The sequence below is a fragment of the Cherax quadricarinatus genome, chromosome 51 (genome assembly GCF_038502225.1).
Source record: "Cherax quadricarinatus isolate ZL_2023a chromosome 51, ASM3850222v1, whole genome shotgun sequence".
NCBI lineage: Eukaryota > Metazoa > Arthropoda > Malacostraca > Decapoda > Parastacidae > Cherax > Cherax quadricarinatus.
The window spans coordinates 20,611,944-20,632,158 of NC_091342.1; the positions used below are offsets into that span (position 1 = coordinate 20,611,944).

The window sequence follows — 20,215 nt, forward strand, 5'->3', positions numbered from 1 at the left end:
TTAGTCGTCCAAGGCACTTGTCAATAGAGACGTGGCCTTTGTGTGTGTGTGTGTGATTTTTCTGGTAGAGATCACTGAATGACCTTTTAGGCCCAGGATTCTTTAAAATCTGTAGATCTTTCCTTGACTTGTCCCTAGGAATAATTACCTGGGAGCGACCAGCCCCAGAGGATGAATATCCACAGACCCACCTTCCATTACTAATTGTTGTTTCCTCTGTGTAACTATCACATAGTAAACCATTCTCGCACCAAGAGTGATAGCCGTTGATAAATTAGACACATGTGCAACACTTGATTATCTTCATTGTGGAAACTTTTCGCCACACAGTGGCTTCATCAGTCCAATACATACAAAGAAGTATGGTAAAGATCAGAAGTAGTTTTGAGGCAATCAGTCCTTCAGACTGAAGTCAGTGTAATCAGTACATTAATATTGATAAGATTGATAGACTGATTACATCGACTCATGGCTGATTACTTCTGATCTTCACCATTCTTTTGTACTGGACTGATGAAGCCACCGTGTGGCTAAATGTTTACTCAATAAAGATTGCAAATGTTGCACAAGTGCCTTATTCTTCAACTAGATGCTTGATGCCTGGGGATACTAGACATTTTTTTCTGAAGAAACTGCTCCACGTCGCACTCTGAAAGGCCAGTGATCCTTGTGTAATGTACCTCGATTTGGTTCCAGAATCTTGACAAGTTTCTGGATCTCGGCGATGGCTTCGTCCGTTTTTTTTTTTTTTTTTACTCGTGATATATTGTTTTGCCTTAGTGTTCTATGATATTGACTTGTGTCTTGGTGTGCTGCATGTTTCGTTGTCGCATAGTGTTACATGATGTTGCATGTTTCATGTCTTAGTGTTACCCAGTTTTGTGTTGTGCATCTTAATGTTCCCAGGGTTGTGTTCTTTGTGGTTCCTAGTATTATGTTGTAGTATGTCTTAATGAGCCCCAGTGTTTTATTATGTCTTTAGAAAATATTCCAGTGTGGCTGGTAGCATGCAGTGTTTTGTCCACTCAGAGAGATTCTGCTCCCGGGACCACCAGTCCCGGGAAATTTGATGTGATTTTCGTTTTGTTGGTGAGCCCCAGTTAAGCCAATGTTAGTATTTCATAAAGAAGAACAACAATAATACTATTTGAAAAATGGAATTGAATATGGGTTTCAATTTGTAAAGCTATTAAGTAACGTGCCTTTTTCCTCCCCCCCACCTCCCCTTACCTCCCCCCACCTACCCCCACCTACCCCCACCTACCCCCACCTACCCCCACCTACCCCCTTCCCCTCCGTTCTCTTTCTCACTCATTCGCACGCACGCACGCACGCACAAATTCAAAATATCTTGAATGACTAGTTTTTTTATTTTTTAAATAAAGTATTTTTGTGATTGTAGTTGTTGCCGGTTCTACTAAATATTATAATGTATATATGGTTTATATCATGGTTATGCTTACAACACTTGGTATAGAATATTTCCCATCTAGCCGTTGAAGCCACTCATTTGTGTGCTAATGTAATCTGGGACGAGGTTAATGAATAACATTGTCTCATTAATATTTCATTTGTGGCGCGCCTTGCTTGGTAAGTGATGGCCGAGTTTGGGAACAACCTGATCGTTTCTCATAATCTCCTTGCTCCCGTGATTGCTGTCACCTTTGTGGTTTGATTACTAGTTAAGGAGCCCTTGTGGATTTGTTAAGCTGTTAATGTTAAGCACGTCACGGGGATATTGATAGACTTCACACAGCATCTGAATGTTAATTTGTTATGCACCTTTTGTGGGGATTGAGTCGCGAGCGACAGGTTTGGCAACCCTGTGTAAGATCTGGCTTGCTCAAGCTAAGATGTTGGATCATTTATGTAGTAGATATAAGTTAAAATGTGTTAAATTAAACTTTGCTCTTTGTTTAATAGTATAATCATATTTACTAATTTTATACAAACTTCGTAAAAGAACTTACGACAAGGCAGCCTTCGAGTAAGGTCTTGCTGGGTATTCGCTGTTTTCTGCTCGATGCTTTTGTTTTCACTATTTATTTCGTAAAAATTGCCTAATTTTAATGTTAGGATGGGGATGAAGATGAAGGATGGAGTTTTACCTATATGGTCAGACGTCAATTATTGGCAGTACCTTCACCTAACTTGTAGAGTTGGTTCTCCAAGCGTCAAGACACCTTACGCCTTTTTTAAATACTTTTTTTTACACGACATTTGCGAATATCACGAGGACATATCTAAATAACCAGGAGAGTTAAACTGCCAAGTAAGGTCATGGCAGCTTAAAGATAGGTTAAACAAATCTGTTTTATCTCCAGTGACATTAAATCTTTAAAGTTATGTTCACCATGTGTAGCTTGTATTGTACCTGCTGGTAGCTATTTAGGGAACTTGTTCTTTTGTTGTAGTGTACAGGTTTTGTGTCCCTCTGGAACTCATCCAAGCTTAATGTAAACATGCATAGCGCCAGGTGATGTATGGCAGTTTTTCACTTGAAATTAACAGGCCAGTTATATGTGTAATGTATAACACTTTTCTTCTCTAGGTCCATGTTATATGCTGAGCGATATCAATTTTGAATACTTTTGTCTTCTGAATGTAATTTTATAATCGTGTTTTTCGTTGGATCTGATCCTTAAAATTCAGTTTAAACCTTTTTAATGTGAAATATGCAATCATAACAGAATGAAGACTATTATATAACAATCTCACCTCCGTAGCATAAATCTGCAATTTTAAAACTGAATATCTCACATGTAATGAATGTTACTTCTTATTACAATATTTTATATTTTGAAGGAAGCTTATTGGTGACTGCACACTTAACTAACTTAGTATAAGAAAACTGTGAGAGAAGGTCAGAAATTATTGTAATAAAATAGTTAATTATATTACTGAATATCTACTGATGTGGACTTGACTCCATAAAAATATTTGGTTGTACTGGGTTTAATAGGGTAAGGTATAATAAGAATTTTTATAAAATTTTGTAATTTACATACTCTTTATTTGAAAATATTTCTTGGCTTAGCAATTGTCTACTATGTTGCACCTGAAGCCATTTTTGACAACCTGATACACATACCACGTATATACATGACATTTCTTTGACGGTTCTAAGCCTCTACGATGGTTATTGTTCCCTGTGTTGTTGAATATATTACTCAGCGAGATGATAAGTTTAAGCTAACTTTGAAAGACGAAGTCAACAGAAACATTCGTTTTTTTTGCGAGGTGCCTTAATGCTGATGAAATTCTCTACTTCCAAGGATGTGGAGCAACTCTCCATTTCTTCGTGTTTATCGGATCAAACCTGATTACCTCTCATTCTCCAGGCCCTGTATGCCCCGTACGTCTGTAAGTGGCTTCCCATGAATATGTAAGTGAGAAACCGAAGTTAAGTGAACATTATAGTTGTTAGACATAACCCTTAAGAGTTTAACTCATATTTACTGTAACTATTAAATTCACGGGAAGCGCTAAGCCCATAGAGGTCATATATTACATGAAGAATGAGAGATAATCATATTTGATTCATAAAAGGAAAAGTAGGTACAATTCCTTGGATCAAGACCCCCCTCATTGGGACATTTAGTGGGAAAATAAACATTGTGTAGTAGAAATATTAAGTCAGGATTACATGCTACTTCTCGGGAGGTTCTCTGTACTATGGCACAGGAGCTCTTGATCAGAAGAATTAGACACTCTCTCCTCGAATCAAATCTAAATGAAATAAAAGTTTTATTGGTCTCATTAGTGGGAGTATTTCCCATTTTTTTCCAGTCCGTCTCGTAGACAAAAGGAAAAGGATTCGCTATCTGCCCTGTTGTAACGTAGCTCTCAAGGCGTCTCAAGTGGTCGGCAGTGATTTGTCTTCTTACAACATAGCTTTCATGGTTAGTGTTGTGGTGGTTGGGTTGCTCCACCCGATGGAAATTTGATCAGGTGATCCTCCGTTGAGACACGAGGTGCCCACTAAAGCAGGCACTCTGATGATAGGCGTGTTATTGGAGGTTACTTGCTTGCTTGTGACTCCGGGAGTGGCAACTGAATCTTCTCCCACCACCATTATTAGTTAAAAGATGATTGCATAGTTACTGTTCTTGTTAAAGCAGGTGGATGTGCTAAGCTTTGCTTAGTTACTTCTGGTGGTGACATCGTTGTGTTGCGAACCAGGTTCAGGGTAGGTACGTGGTTTCTTTTCGCCTTTTCTAGGATTTGCCCCTATTTTTTTTTTTTTTTACCATATGATAAATGAGAAATTGGTTTATTCTTGTAGATCCCAAATGACTGCTACACTTTCTACTGACCCTGTATGTTAAGGGTCCCTTCTAGGAACCTGGATTTACTTCTGATAATTGTTGCCAGAACCCGGTACCGGCGTTCTACCTGCTCCCTCTGGTACCCCTGACTTCCGTATTATCTTGACCATGGAACCAGTTATGCTCACGACAACGACAATTCAGGGATCAGCGATCCATATCCCTAAGGGCATTGTGGCTTGAGGCCAACTCGCAAGAGATAACGAAAGACAAGAGTCGATGTAAACGTAGCACACTAAGAAAAATAAACAGGGAATTCTTTCCACTAGCAGAAATCTTTCAAAAAGGACAACGGACAAGATTGTTTTTATTGCACACAACAAATTCCGAAGCATTCCTGAATGATCATGTACTTCCACAAGAGGTTATGACTTGTATCGGCCGATAAAAATATCCGTCTCTCCATCATTGGCAGGCCATCGGTGTCTACCCTGACACACTATCCTCAGTTTATGCCGAGGAACTGTTGTCATCCTAAAATAGTTATATAGGAAGACGGCACAATGTGCTTTGGACATACAGTAACAATTAGTATTGTATTACCTCGCAATCACCAGGGTCTAAACTTTTGTCCGCCCTGCTCGCTGACGGAAGCAGTACGCGACGAATTGGGCTAAACTGAATGAAGTTCGATGGCCTTGAACTCCTTCCCTCAGGATATCCATAAACTTCTTCCCTCGGCTTGCCAGTGAGTAAGCTCAAACCAATACCACAACAATGCCGCAAATGTTGCCATTACGGCCACCCTGCAGAATTTTGCAGGTCGCGGGAAGAATGTCCAATTCGTGAGGTAAAAGATCATAATAACATACTGTGTGTGTGTGTGTGTGTGTGTGTGTGTGTGTGTGTGTGTGTGTGTGTGTGTGTGTACTCACCTAATTGTGGTTGGAGAGGTCGAATCATAGTTCCTGGCCCCGCTTCTTCACTGGTTGCCACTAGGTCCACTCCCTGTTCCACGAGCTTCATCATACCTCATCTTTAAGCTGTGTATGGATCCTGCCTCCACTACCTCACTATTCAGACTTTCACTTCCTCACAAGTCTATGGCTGAAGAAATACTTCCTAACATCCCTATGACTTATCTGAGTCTTCAACTTCCAATAGTGACCCCTTGTTTCTGTGTCTCATCTCTGGAACATCCTCTGTGTGTCCACCTTGTCGATTCCTCTCAGTATTTTATATGTCGTTATCATATCATCCCTGCCCCTCCTGTCCTCCAGTGTCCTCAGGTCGAGCTCTCTTAACCTCTCATCGTAGGACATGCCCTTGAGCTCCGGGACTAGTCTTGTTGTAAACCTTTGCACATTCTCAAGTTTCCTTACGCGCCTGGCCAGGTGAGGGGTTTCAACCTGGAGCTGTATACTCAAGTATGGGTCTGACTTACGTCAGGCCCATATGAAATATGATAGGTGTGTGTGTATACACCTATCATATTTTGCAGCAGAAGAAACAATAAGCATTGTAGACATTTCACTGTGAAAGACCTTTATGAAGGTCCCAAGTGAGACATTACCTACGTTAAGCCACCGACTATTTTTTCACATCTTTGTCGTCTGTCCTTCCTCTACGTCACATACTTCACCGCTTCTTCTTCTCTAAATAATTTTGTATTTTCTGAAAAATCATGAAATTGAATATCTGTAGACCAGAATATTTTCTGGTTTTTTTTTCCTCGATTTTTTCTATAATAAAATTGTGACACAGACTTAAATTTTATGTGCCAGGCCCATGACCGGGCTTCGGGAATTGCAAAACTCTCGGAACTCATCAAAGGTATATCAAGGGTATATTAGTTTGCCTTTGAAAGTTATAAATTTGAGGTTAGCCTGAAATTCATTTAAGTAGGAGACAGGATAACCTCTATAATGATTGTGCAGTTGTTTTATGGTGAACATGGATGTAAATCGTGTGTGCATTATATGGTCTGTCGCATTTGTCTGCATGTCACTCTGTAGCATTTTTGAGAAGACAATGTTATAATGGTGAAGGTTGTGAGGGCCAGGTATGTGTGCGTGTTTCTTTCTCAGAGAGAGGTACTATATGATCTTTGTGATTTTAGCGCTTCTCCCTAATAATAATAATAATAATAATATAAAAAATCTGTGACTCGACTCCCGCAACCACAATTAGGTAAGTACGTATACAGAGAGAGAGAGAGAGAGAGAGAGAGAGAGAGAGAGAGAGAGAGAGTAAAACTACGAAGGAACACTATGAGTGCACGTTTAACAGTGTATTGGTCTACTCTGACACACTGGTCTGGGGTCTGAGACTAGTAACACTGTGAGTGCACGTTTAACAGTGCAGTCGGCAACAGCTGTCAGGTTTTACTACCTCGACCAACTCCATTAATTGCATAAAAATATTTACACACATTTATGTCTTAAAATAAATTGATAGTCCCCATGAACACTGCTCGGAGACCTGACTCGGAATACCATATTACAAATAATGAGGAAATTAGCACTACGAAGATCACTCATCATATCATTGTGAGTGAATTTACGGTCGAGTTAAGATATCTGAGCCACAACGAGCTTCGGATTTAATCACACTATATACTGTTTAATTAATTAATTAATTAATAATAATAATAATAATAATAATAGTGATAATTATGGTGATAATATACTTTATAAGTTAGACAAGGCAATCCCAAAAATTCCACGCCAGTCAGATCATTAAAATCAAGGGTACAAGTGGAATGAACTGGATGTAAAAGTGATTACCTCGTGGAAATAAACTCAGTACATAGTTTTAAGAGTAGATATGATAAGACTCAAGAGCACAGGAACAAACAACGCCGGTCGACGAAGGTGCAAAATAAAACTCACAGCTAAACACAGTGGATTATGAAGAATGTTGTAAACACTGACAGTGTCCTGGATGACTGGTTAGAGATAAAAGAGGAGACATGGTAACCTCATATAATGGCATAAAATGATATTAGAAAATAGGTATAGATCCTTGCCTTACTACCATCAACAGGGAAAAGAATAGCGGTGTTAAATATTTAAGGGAATTCTTTTCATCGTAATATTGTATTTGTCATTGTGTGTGACATAAAAACTCATCAACCTGCTACCAACAGATATCACAAATATTAAAGAAATAGATGTAAAAGACGTAAAGAAGAAACTGGACTACTTGTACCAAGCACCAGATCAGCCAGGTTGTGATGGCTATGTGGGCGAAAGGGCCACCAACAACACAACCTGGTTGAACACGCAGTTAACAGGAAGGTAGATAAAACCTCTTAAACTGGTCAGTGTTAACTCATAGGTAGAATACTAGAATGGAATCGAGGTGGTGTGGTGGTGGTGGTGGTTAATGTTACAGCCGCCGGGGACATTTAAACTATATTACACATTAAAGCTAGACAGAAAAAGACTAAGTACTTGAGAAGCGGACAACCGGAACAATTGGGCATAAATGGGAGTTTATAGGCGCATATCTTTTTAAAGAGGATTCCTTGATGCCGGTTAAGGACAATAATTAGACCTCTCGCCTTCCTTGGATCGAATCTGAATGCCTCTCATTCTCCTTGGCTCTGTAGGACCCCTAAGAGTTAGCGCTCCACCTCCATAATAATTATAATTATAATAATAATATAGGCGTACTTGAATCAAAGGAATGTCTGGAAATATTTCTTTAGTCTCGGGTAGTCTGAAAATGGATTGATTTGGTGAACAAGTTGCGAAGAGACTCCATACACAGCTTAAAGAACAGATATGATGGTGGCTAGGCGTGAACGAATCCGGTCACAGCTAGTTAAGTGAGAAGTCAGAAGCTGAATCTCGATCCCTATGACTACAAATATGTGATATTGTAGTAGATGGTGATGTAGAAAAGTGGGGTGAAGGTGGTCATGAGAGGAGGGCTGCCTCACCAACGCCCTGTTGTCACCCCTATATGTTCATGTTTCACATGCTCGGGGCCGCTGTCGACACCACCATTACATACATTAGGGTTGGTACGGGCCCCCCACTACCCACTGCTTTAAAGCCCTGACCCATTACCCCTCTTCCACAGTCCAGCTGACTGTGTCTGTACCTTGACCCAACGCCCTGCCTCATCTGGGTAGCGTCTCACCCTGCCATACCAAGGATGCGCCGCACCCTGTCACACCGTAGTAGGGTCACACCCTGTCTCAGTGTGCTAACGTGCTTTATATAGTGAAAAGACCTGAGCCAGTCTTGCTTGTTGATCTCCTATAGCTATGGCCTCTTTAAAATTCTCATTTCTGCTTTCCTTGCTTTATATCCCAGTTTTCGCTTATCTATGTGATTCCAGTTGCCCGCAGTATGGTATGTTTGTCTGTTGTAATCCCTGTTTGTGTTGCTTCAGCCAGGACTTATATTACTGCTCTGTTCTCATCATGCTTCTGACAAGGTCTTCTAATATTTAGTAGAGGATTGCAAGTAACTTAATATTTTAGATCACCCAACCTCCATAGTTCCTATAATATGGTCACGAATCTCGAGTTACGTGGCTATGTGGACCTCTGGCGATGTGTTTGGTGTGATGTGGAGCCTTTCTTTCACTGATATGTATTGCTTCTCACTTCCTAGGTTACACCGTCTTAAGTCTTCATTCTCTAATCCGCCTGATCTTGCATTAGATTGAACACCAGCAGCCACTTGGACTGTGGTTGCAGTCTGTTCAACTATCTTTGCCATCTGTATATTCTCTCATTTTCTTATCCTCATATTAATTTTACATCAGACATATTGGACAAAAATCTTTCAGGGAGGTCTTTTACATACTAGGAGCAGTAGCGTGTACGTGCCCGCGCATACACATGGGTGCTGAATATTGGTGTGTGAGCGAGCGACAGGTAGTGAGTGAGAGGCCCAACACCACCTTCCTAAAGTAGTGACGCCCATGCAGCACTCTGGGCGACTCCCTCACTCTTGAAGGACCACTTCCTACACTCCCACCCAAGGTTACAACCTGCTCTCCCACGCTCCTCGCCCGAGTCGCCACCTGTTCGTTTACGCTTTCCACTGCTCTTTACAAGGGTCACCACCTGCTTTCAAACACTATAAGGGACACCACCTGCTATCCTACTCTCTTACCTAGGATCACCAATTGTTCTACGTTTTACCTTGGGTCTAAATCCTAGAAAATTATATGAAAGGTATATGGAGGTGGATGCACTGTGAACCTGTATTAGGTAGATTAGGGTTGTCAGCTGGCATGTCTCCCTGTCGTGGTCAGCTGGACGTTGCTCTGACACATGAATGACGGGGCGATCACTTACTGTGATAATTGCTGCCCCCACCCCACACACATATACATTTGGTGATGGTCATGCTCTCTGAGACAACTTCCTACGATGGCAGTCTATTGCGTAGGATATTTTTCGTGTTATACAATAACTCCATAAACTGTTAGCCACGTTGTTGCTTATTGTCAATAGTACAGTTATATACTCTTTAACCCCTATTACTCCCACCAGGTACCGCAATAATTATTGCACTATTGATTAAGGCTTATTAGGGTTTTAAGTTTAAGTCTTATCACTATAAATTATAGAGTAATTACGAATTGCTACTTAAACTTTCATTTCCTATAATATTTCATTTATTCCTCTTACACTTACACTCGTCAATCACTTAAAGAAGATAGCGAAGCTCTTGGATATGAAACTATGACAGGATTCAAATAAATTGCATAATGATCAAAGTGATCAAAGAAGCATACTTCCGCAGACGTAAATGGTTTGAGTCATCTTTAATGGCTATTTCAGACAACGTTAAACATCGTTATGTATTAGATATAATCCTACTCAAAACAGTAAACCCTTCCATCACATAGCAACCTAGAGTTACCTCCACTACTACCACCACCACCAACTACCACTACCACCATCAACTATCACTACCACCACTAACTACCACCTTCACTTACCACCACCACCATTAACTACCACCGTCACCATCAACTACACTACCATCAACTGCCACCACCACCACCAACTACTGCCAAATCCAGCTACCACATGGGCCTACGCTTTTACCTCACGTGGTACGTGTATACAGATAACCTGTGTGTCCTAATATTGCTTGTAACACCTTGATAAAGCTCCTGGAGAGCGAAACGTTGCCACAATAAAATGTCACATTAGTTGCACTTGTGTCCTTTTACCTAACAAATTGTTGGTAATTCTACCTTGTTACATGCTGGGTTACCTTGCTGGGTCCTATGATACATGTTGGGTTACCTTGCTGGGTTCTAGGATACATAGTGGGTTACCTTGCTAGGTCCTAGGATACATGGTGGATTACCTTGCTGGATCCTAGGATACGTGGTGGGTTACCTTGGTGGGTCCTGGAATACATGGTGGGTTACCTTGCTGTGTCCTGGGATACATAGTGAGTTACCTTGCTGGGTCCTGGGATACATGGTGGGTTACGTTGCTGGGTCCGGGGATATATGGCGAGTTACCTTGCTGGGTCCTGGGATACATGGTAAGTTACCTTGCTGGGTCCTGGGATACGTGGTAAGTTACCTTGCTGGGTCCTGGGATACATGGTAAATTACCTTGCTGGGTCCTGGGATACATGGTAAGTTACCTTGCTGGGTCTTGGGATACATAGTGGGTTACCTTGCTAGGTCCTGGGATAAATGGTAAGTTACCTTGCTAAATCCTGAGATACATGTTAGGTTACCTTGCTGGGTCCTGGGATATATGGTGGGTTACCTTGCTAGGTCCTGGGATAAATGGTAAGTTTCCTTGCTAAATCCTAAGATACATGGTAAGTTACCTTGCTGGGTCTTGGGATACATAGTGGGTTACCTTGCTAGGTCCTGGGATAAATGGTAAGTTACCTTCCTAAATCCTGAGATACATGGTAAGTTACCTTGCTGGGTCCTAGGATACATGGTTGGTTACCCTGCTGGGTCTTAGGATACATGGTGGGTTACCTTGCTGGGTCCTAGGATACATGGTGGGTTACCTTGCTGGGTCCTAGGATACATGGTGGGTTACTTTGCTGGGTCTTAGGATACATACCTTGCTGATACATGGTGGGTTACCTTGCTGGTCCTAGGATACATGGTGGGTTACCTAGGATACATGGTGGGTTACCTTGTTACATGGTGGGTTACCTTGCTGGGTCCTAGGATACATGGTGGGTTACCTTGCTGGGTCCTAGGATACATGGTGGGTTACCTTGCTGGGTCCTAGGATACATGGTGGGTTACCTTGCTGGGTCCTAGGATACATGGTGGGTTACCTTGCTGGGTCCTAGGATACATGGTGGGTTACCTTGCTGGGTCCTAGGATACATGGTGGGTTACCTTGCTGGGTCCTAGGATACATGGTGGGTTACCTTGCTGGGTCCTAGGATACATGGTGGGTTACCTTGCTGGGTCCTAGGATACATGGTGGGTTACCTTGCTGGGTCCTAGGATACATGGTGGGTTACCTTGCTGGGTCCTAGGATACATGGTGGGTTACCTTGCTGAGTCCTAGGATACATGGTGGGTTACCTTGCTGGGTTCTAGGATACATGGTGGGTTACCTTGCTGGGTCCTAGGATACATGGTGGGTTACCTTGCTGGGTCCTAGGATACATGGTGGGTTACCTTGCTGGGTCCTAGGATACATGGTGGGTTACCTTGCTGGGTCCTAGGATACATGGTGGGTTACCTTGCTGGGTCCTAGGATACATGGTGGGTTACCTTGCTGGGTCCTAGGATACATGGTGGGTTACCTTGCTGGGTCCTAGGATACATGGTGGGTTACCTTGCTGGGTCCTAGGATACATTGTGGGTTACCTTGCTGGGTCCATGGTGGGTTACCTTGCTGGGTCCTAGGTACATGGTGGGTTACCTTGCTGGGTCCTAGGATACATGGTGGGTTACCTTGCTGGGTCCTAGGATACATGGTGGGTTACCTTGCTGGGTCCTAGGATACATGGTGGGTTACCTTGCTGGGTCCTAGGATACATGGTGGGTTACCTTGCTGGGTCCTAGGATACATGGTGGGTTACCTTGCTGGGTCCTAGGATACATGGTGGGTTACCTTGCTGGGTCCTAGGATACATGGTGGGTTACATACATGGTGGGTTACCTTTGCTGGGTCCTAGGATACATGGTGGGTTACCTTTGCTGGGTCCTAGGATACATGGTGGGTTACCTTTGCTGGGTCCTAGGATACATGGTGGGTTACCTTTGCTGGGTCCTAGGATACATGGTGGGTTACCTTGCTGGGTCCTAGGATACATGGTGGGTTACCTTGCTGGGTCCTAGGATACATGGTGGGTTACCTTGCTGGGTCCTAGGATACATGGTGGGTTACCTTGCTGGGTCCTAGGATACATGGTGGGTTACCTTGCTGGGTCCTAGGATACATGGTGGGTTACCTTTGCTGGGTCCTAGGATACATGGTAGGTTACCTTGCTGGGTCCTAGGATACATGGTGGGTTACCTTGCTGGGTCCTAGGATACATGGTGGGTTACCTTGCTGGGTCCTAGGATACATGGTGGGTTACCTTTGCTGGGTCCTAGGATACATGGTAGGTTACCTTGCTGGGTCCTAGGATACATGGTGGGTTGCCTTGCTGGGTCCTAGGATACATGGTGGGTTACCTTGCTGGGTCCTAGGATACATGGTGGGTTACCTTGCTGGGTCCTAGGATACATGGTGGGTTACCTTGCTGGGTCCTAGGATACATGGTGGGTTACCTTGCTGGGTCCTAGGATACATGGTGGGTTACCTTGCTGGGTCCTAGGATACATGGTGGGTTACTTTGCTGGGTCTTATGATACATGGTGGGTTACCTTGCTGGGTCCTAGGATACATGGTGGGTTACCTTGCTGGGTCCTAGGATACATGGTGGGTTACCTTGCTGGGTCCTAGGATACATGATGGGTTACCTTGCTGGGTCCTAGGATACATGGTGGGTTACCTTGCTGGGTCCTAGGATACATGGTGGGTTACCTTGCTGGGTCCTAGGATACATGGTGGGTTACCTTGCTGGGTCCTAGGATACATGGTGGGTTACCTTGCTGGGTCCTAGGATACATGGTGGGTTACCTTGCTGGGTCTTATGATACATGGTGGGTTACCTTGCTGGGTCCTAGGATACATTGTGGGTTACCTTGCTGGGTCCTAGGATACATGGTGGGTTACCTTGCTGGGTCCTAAGATTCAGGTTAAGGATGGATTCCATCTAAGATTTTTAATGAGAAAGCAACAATGTTCTACATTGAGCATATAAAAGCAGTTTGTACAAGACATGTGACTTAGTCATCAGAATACTCTATTACCTCAGGTTTCATTCTTAAAATAATATAAATTTACTGTAATTATATGCAAATATAATTTTAAATGAAACTGAATTTTCTTTCATTCTAATTGTTGAACTAAGTGGATTGTATAGCGGGAAGTAATTAGTAGTGTCAAGATTTGATTGTCGAGCAAGGTTTATATTGATAAGCATTGTTTTTTTTCTTATCATGGTAGAAAGATCGGCTCTAGCAGCTGTCTGAGAAAGTAATGGTTCCTAACTACAGTCCACCTGGAGGTCGTTCGGAGGGTCTAGGCCCCCGCGGACCACATTTTGATCAGGCTCTGATCTACTTGGAGGCCTGATCAATCAGGCTGTCACTGCTGGCCGCATGTAGTCTAACGTGCAAACCACAGCCCGGCTGGTCGGGTGCTGATTTTTTTAGGTATCTGTCCAGTTCCTTCTTGATGACAGCCAGGGGTCTCTTGACAATTCCACTTATGCATGGTGGGAGACTGTTGAAGTCTTGGACCCCAGACACTGTGTTTTCACTTGTGTTCTCATGGCACCCCTGCTTTTTATTAGGAGCATGTTGCACCGTCTGCCTTGTCTTTTGCTTTCGTAGGGAGTGATTTATGTGTGCAGATTTGGGACCAGGTGTAAATTATGATGTATCTCTCCTGATCCTGCACCACTACTTCCACGATTCAGTGATCCACCCATGAATAACAGATTATAAGTGTCAGATTCATCATCATTAATGCCAAGATAATCACTCATTTAATCGGCAAAATATCAGACTCTCTCATGTTTAATTATATTTACTATTATTTCCTTTCTCATGGAGGACTCCTTCCCATGTCCTTTTTCCATATTTAGTTCATCAATTAAGTCTTGAGCAGTTATTTTTTGTATGTCCCCATATCTGGCCTTTAATCAAGTACAGTTTTAATCACCTTATTTAGAATATTGTTTGTCTTAAAATTTAATGTCAAAAGTAATTAGTACGTGACCATTTTTTTCTTTCGAATGTAGCTTCGAATTATTCTCATATCTAGATTGTGATTTAAGGTTTCTTGTAAATAAGAGTCAGATGTACAGAAACAGCATAATCTTGAATACTCATTATGTATTCCCTGCATATCACACGTAGTATATCAGCATTGCAGGCTGTAAGGATATTTTTCTTGTCCAAGCTGTTCGTTAATACTGTACATATGGTTAAAATTTTTACAATAATTATGAGATAATTGAGGCTGGAATAAGTTGTATGAAGATCCAGGAGCCCACGAAAAGTTTATTTATCTAGCTATGAGCGGCTTAGGAATGCATAATGCCGTATTTTAATTGAGATTTTATGCTATATATGTGTTACTTTTTCATGCTCTGTAGTACATATATTGCACAGTGAACTTTATCGATTGATTCATAGCACTGGTGATGTACGTAGTGTACACATTTGATCATCTACCGCGGGTCACTTATGGTGAAAGATTAAGGATCACTAGTGTACATACGTAATAATGATATTTATGCCTCACTACCGTACCATGATATTGTGTCATCTGCTCATCGTTTCCTTGTTTTTCTCTGCTGTATACACGCCTATGTAATCATGGCAAAGTTGTCAGTCAATGATTTGCCTCGCTACTTTAAATCCCACCTTATTCCTTTTACTACTGCTCTTATTATAATATTGAGAATCCCACTCTACATTAGCACTTGACTCATTTTGTCATACAATTGGGATTTAATCAATATATACCACCAACGTAGTCTGCATAGAACACACCAGTAGAATATTCGATTTGTCAACTGTGTTTATCAACATTATACAACATAGTGCTTGAGGACGCATCCTTGGGACGTGCACATATTCATTCTTGGAATATTTTTCCTGAAGCAACACTTGCATCTTCATTTTGTTTTTACTTTATTAACTTTTATAGTACATACTATGTAATTCATCGAGTATAGCCATAAGCTGGGCTTTGTCGAAGGTCGTGATACAAAGTGCAGTGCTTCCTTTCATGAAACCATCTATCAGATTCTACATTATCTGGCATTCAGTAATCTATTCAGAATATACTTTTAGTACTTGTGACCATGTACAGTGTGCACCCTACATCAGAAAACAGACAAACACTGGTAAAGCAGTGAGGAAGTAGTGATCATAGCATCCAGTGCAAAAACTGAACCAACGTTGATCCACAGCAACATCAGTTAATTATTATGTGACATAGCCCATTAAAAATTATGAAGAAGTTGTTAAACGCCAGAAAGAAGAATTAGTTTTAAAAGAAATTCATATACATTGTTACATATTACCTTTGTGTTGGAAATCCTGACTCTTCATTGATTTATTTAAATATTAATAATGTGATTTCATTGGCTAGGTGAAGCTTCAATTTGAGACTTTAAATTGTGGACGTTAGGCGCAGAGGTACTTCCAGGGACATATAGCAAATGAAGTGAGTTAGGTGAAATTTGTGTATCAAATGAAACAGTGGGTGTTAAGGCAGGTAGCGAGAGGAGGAGGAGTGTGTAGAGATGCGGTGAGTTAGTGGTGGCAGTTAGGGTAAATAGCAGACTTGGCTGCAGGTAAACACACCAGCCTTCCAGGGTAAACTGTGAGCTCTCCACCACCCACCTAACATTACCGCAGCCACCACTAACATTACCACAACCACCATCACCCCCCTCCACCACTAACATTGCCACAACCACCACCACCACCCACCTCCATCACTAACATTACCACAACCACCATCCACCTCCACCACTAATATACCACAGCCACCACCACCACCCACCTCCACCACTAGCATTACCACCATCCCCACCCTCTACCCCTACCACCAACATTAACACAACCACAATCATCGCCACCCACCGCCGTTACTAACATTATTGCCACTGACACTACTACAAGCCGCTGTCGCTGACACCACCACTGCTCCCATGACCTGAACTCCCCGCCTCCTCCCCCATCTCCACCCCCATCCCAACTACCACCATTTCCTCACAACCACGACCAGCAGTACGAAACCTTTGAAGCTCACGTAGCTGATGAACCCTTGCTGGAATACTTGAAGGTATCCTCACTGCCCCACCGAAGTCTTCTAGATCATGCTGACGGATTTTAACACCTTGTATGAGCCTCATCCTGAGTAATGGAATATGACAGAGAAACAGTAGCAAGCTTTTGTTCCTACTGTGTAATTGTCATATATAATAGGGCAAAAAAATCTTTACACACATTCATGTGGCATCTCTTACCTTGAAGTTTCACTCTATTGTTTCAAGTTAACTCATTTTGTACTTCAACTAGTTCGAGTGCATCAAAACCATTCAGTATCTTACAGGTCTGAATGAGCTCTGGTAGTCTCTGTGTCTTAAGAAAAAAAATGATTGATAGTACGAGTTAAATTGCCCTTTTTTGTACCGGCTTAAGTCTCATATTCGTTTTTATGTTATTTGGGAACCGAAGCTGGATGGTATGTTCATAATGGTCTGTCAAGTGCATTATTGAGAGTCACTGGTGTTTCTGGTAATTTGCACTCGAAATTTTTACCTATTGATCCTACCATTCTGTGAGTCTTGTTGCTCTCAAATAGGCATTGTTGGTGCTTATGAGGTAGATTCTAATGATTACTCCAAGTCTTTTTCTTCTCTTGTTTCGGTTAATTCGTTGCCAGACATTTTGCATTCATGTTGAAGATTATTATATCCAAAACGCATGTCAGTATTGAAACTCATTCCACCTTTCCGACCAGAGCATCAGCCTAACCAGATCTCTCTGATTATTCAAACGGCTTTGTGATGCTTGGCTAGTTTCCGTACATCTCTGTAGTCCATCCCCCCAATATAAAAGGTAGGTATATGTGTTAGCCGAGTGTTGAGGTCGTATTCATGAAAAAAAAGTGTTATAGAAATCCTGCTCTAATGTCATGTCCAGTATAAGAAAACTCCATTACATGCTGGGAGTGTTCTTAAAGAAAACAGCCTACACTTAGGAGAAAATAATAATGATGACCATTCACAAGTGACTTGCCATTTGTAGAAGTCGGACCGAAACGTCGTCATTACCTTCCCTTTCCTAAGTACGGGTTATATGTGTAGTGGGAAAGTATTCAGCTGTTAGATGAAAGGTACCTGTGGTCTTTATGATATTAATTAAATATCTTGAAATGTATCGTCATAAAAATTCAGCTTCTCCTGTGTGTGGAATAGACCATCCTGAGAGATGGTAATTCCCAAGTAACAGTAACTCCAACTCCGCTAGAATGAAATCCTTGAAGCTGAAGTAGCTGCGGAACTTTTACTTGAATACTTGACTATCTTAAACTCAAGCTGTAAGATTTCAACACATGAAGTCAATCCGGTATAATTGAATATGACAGGAAAACATAGCTTAATATTATCCCCACTGTGTAACTATGGTATAAAGTAGAATGTGATAGCAGTAAACTACTGATGTATCTATTATAATAAAAGCTTAAACTGGGAATTATTTGCGGTATGCAGTTACCTGCACTGCTTTTCCTGCTGCTTCTCTTACCACTTCTCTAGCCGTAAATGCCTTTGTTGTCATCGCCGCCGCTGCGGTATTAAGTGAATATGTTTTGAATGAAAGAGTAATTATTATTGCTGCAGTTACTTTTATCTCCACATAGTGTACAATGTTAATACAATATTTCTCTTGCTTAAGTTGAGATCTGATGTATAAAAGTAAAGTGAACACAAATATGTTACAGAATCAGAACAACGTAAGATGAAAAACTTGTGCAGCTGTGCATTGTGTGAATTATTTGATCGATGAATTTAATTTGTGTCCTCTGAGTAAAAGGTATATTTCTTAGACTTTGTTTTTTGTCCATATTTTCTTAACTTAAAAAGTGGCATAGCGATGGCTGAGTTATTTGTGTAGCAACACAGTTTAAACCCACAGTGAGCTTCATATTACAGCGAGACTCAGCAAGTGATGTACAAGCGTGATTGCGAGGTTTAACTAGTAGTATTGACGTCATACATAGTTCAAGACGGTCTGAGTGCTGGAGGCTACACTGATTTATATGTGACCTTGCAGGGTGTTACGTCCCGCAGTGGAAGAGTCGCTTCAGTGAACGAGCAGGAAGACACGCTAAGAATGAGGAAGCAGAAGCAAGGAGAGGAATAGTAGCAAGGAAAAGGGAAGAGGATAACGGGGATGATTTTGAATCGAATGAAAGGAGTGGAGACGGGGAAGGAAGAGGAGAGCCAAAGAGGGGGAGGGGAGAGAAAACATTACCGACAGGAGGGAAACGGGGGCTAGTAGCGTGGGAAAGGGTGCACGAGAAACGGTAAGGAGGACTTTGGGAATGGGAATGAACAGAAGAGCTAAGAAGAGGGAAGTAGGATGTACCTGGTAAAGAGGATATGGAACAGTAAGAGTGAGGGGATGGAGACAGCATGGGGTAGGAAAGCTGCTTGATTCTCGTAACATTTTATTTGTTTATTTATGTCAGCAATATACAAAGTGGTTATAGTACATATCAGTCAATAATTGTATTACTGTTTGTAACTTATTACATATAATTGTAACAAAATATTATTTAGCATATAATTGTAAGAAAATATAATTTAACATATAACTGTAACAAAATATTATTTCTATGCAGCCTGTTTCAGGTCACCCTAAATTTAATTAGTATTTTTAAAAATGAGTCCCACATTAATTTCGTGATATTCAGGCAAGATTATTGCAACAGTGAGCTACACATTGCATATATGAGCAAAGGACCTTTGCTTTTAAGCGAAGATGGCAAGCTCTACCTAAAAGCACGGCCTACCTGTCATCTCCTAGTCGCCAAGACATTGTATTTTGACTTCCTCTGATAATATTATATGCGTCACCTGATTTTGTTAGTAACATTGTTTTTTGTTTGTTCCTACAGGTAAGCCTGAGTGTTAGGAGCGAGTGGAGTTGCTGAGCAAGGTAAGTGTGGAGACTAAGTTATTAACAGACCAGTGTTGCACTCTACACACTGCAGCAGACGTATGTATACTTTAACCTTGTACTTATCATTTTTTCTTATCTGTTATATACCTGTGACCATTTTCGAGAGTTCTGGTCTGAGGTCAGATTTCATTGTTGACTGGCAGCAGCCCACAGGTCTGCACAAACAGCACAGCCTGGCTAATGTGGCACATTTTTTTGGTTACATTCCACAATGTTTAAAGATTCAACAAAGTGAGAAAAATGTTAATCATAATAAAATTTACACTGCTCAAGGTGGAATATGTACAGTGAGAGACCTGAGTGTATACTGTTCACAGTATAGTCTTATTGTATATTGCACATTGAGAGACCTCAGTGTATACTTTTATATATGTGACTTAGTAACAAGCAAAGGATGAGTTATGGCTAACACTGGTTGTGTGACAAGAATTAGCAATGTATTACGTGTGTGAGAGTAAGGCTGCATGAGACAGGCTGATGATGGGCCATCTTCTCAAAATTAGCAAACTGAAGATTGCATTGTTTAACCGAGAGGGTGCAGGGTAGGTTAGTGAGAAAGCAAACGTACAGACTTGCAAAGAAGTGATGACCAATGAGATACAGTGCTTGAGGTATATAATTCAGGGGAAGTTCCTGCAACGAGCAGCAAG

At 41.5% G+C, this 20,215-nt stretch overlaps 1 protein-coding gene across 6 annotated transcripts in view; it reads left to right on the forward strand.

The window, feature by feature from the left end:
• LOC128694541 (rho guanine nucleotide exchange factor 11) overlaps positions 1–19,539 on the forward strand; it is a 474,507-nt gene extending 454,968 nt beyond the window's left edge. For 5 of the 6 annotated variants that reach the window (XM_070095936.1, XM_070095939.1, XM_070095941.1 and 2 more), the window contains one exon: positions 19,501–19,532. In XM_070095936.1, the coding sequence (XP_069952037.1) occupies positions 19,501–19,517 (17 nt within the window). In that variant the 3' untranslated portion in view covers positions 19,518–19,532. Of the gene's footprint in view, positions 1–19,500 lie in introns of all 6 variants that reach the window. The other variant, XM_070095938.1, reaches the window with a different exon arrangement.
• The last annotated feature ends 676 nt before the right edge of the window (positions 19,540–20,215 follow it).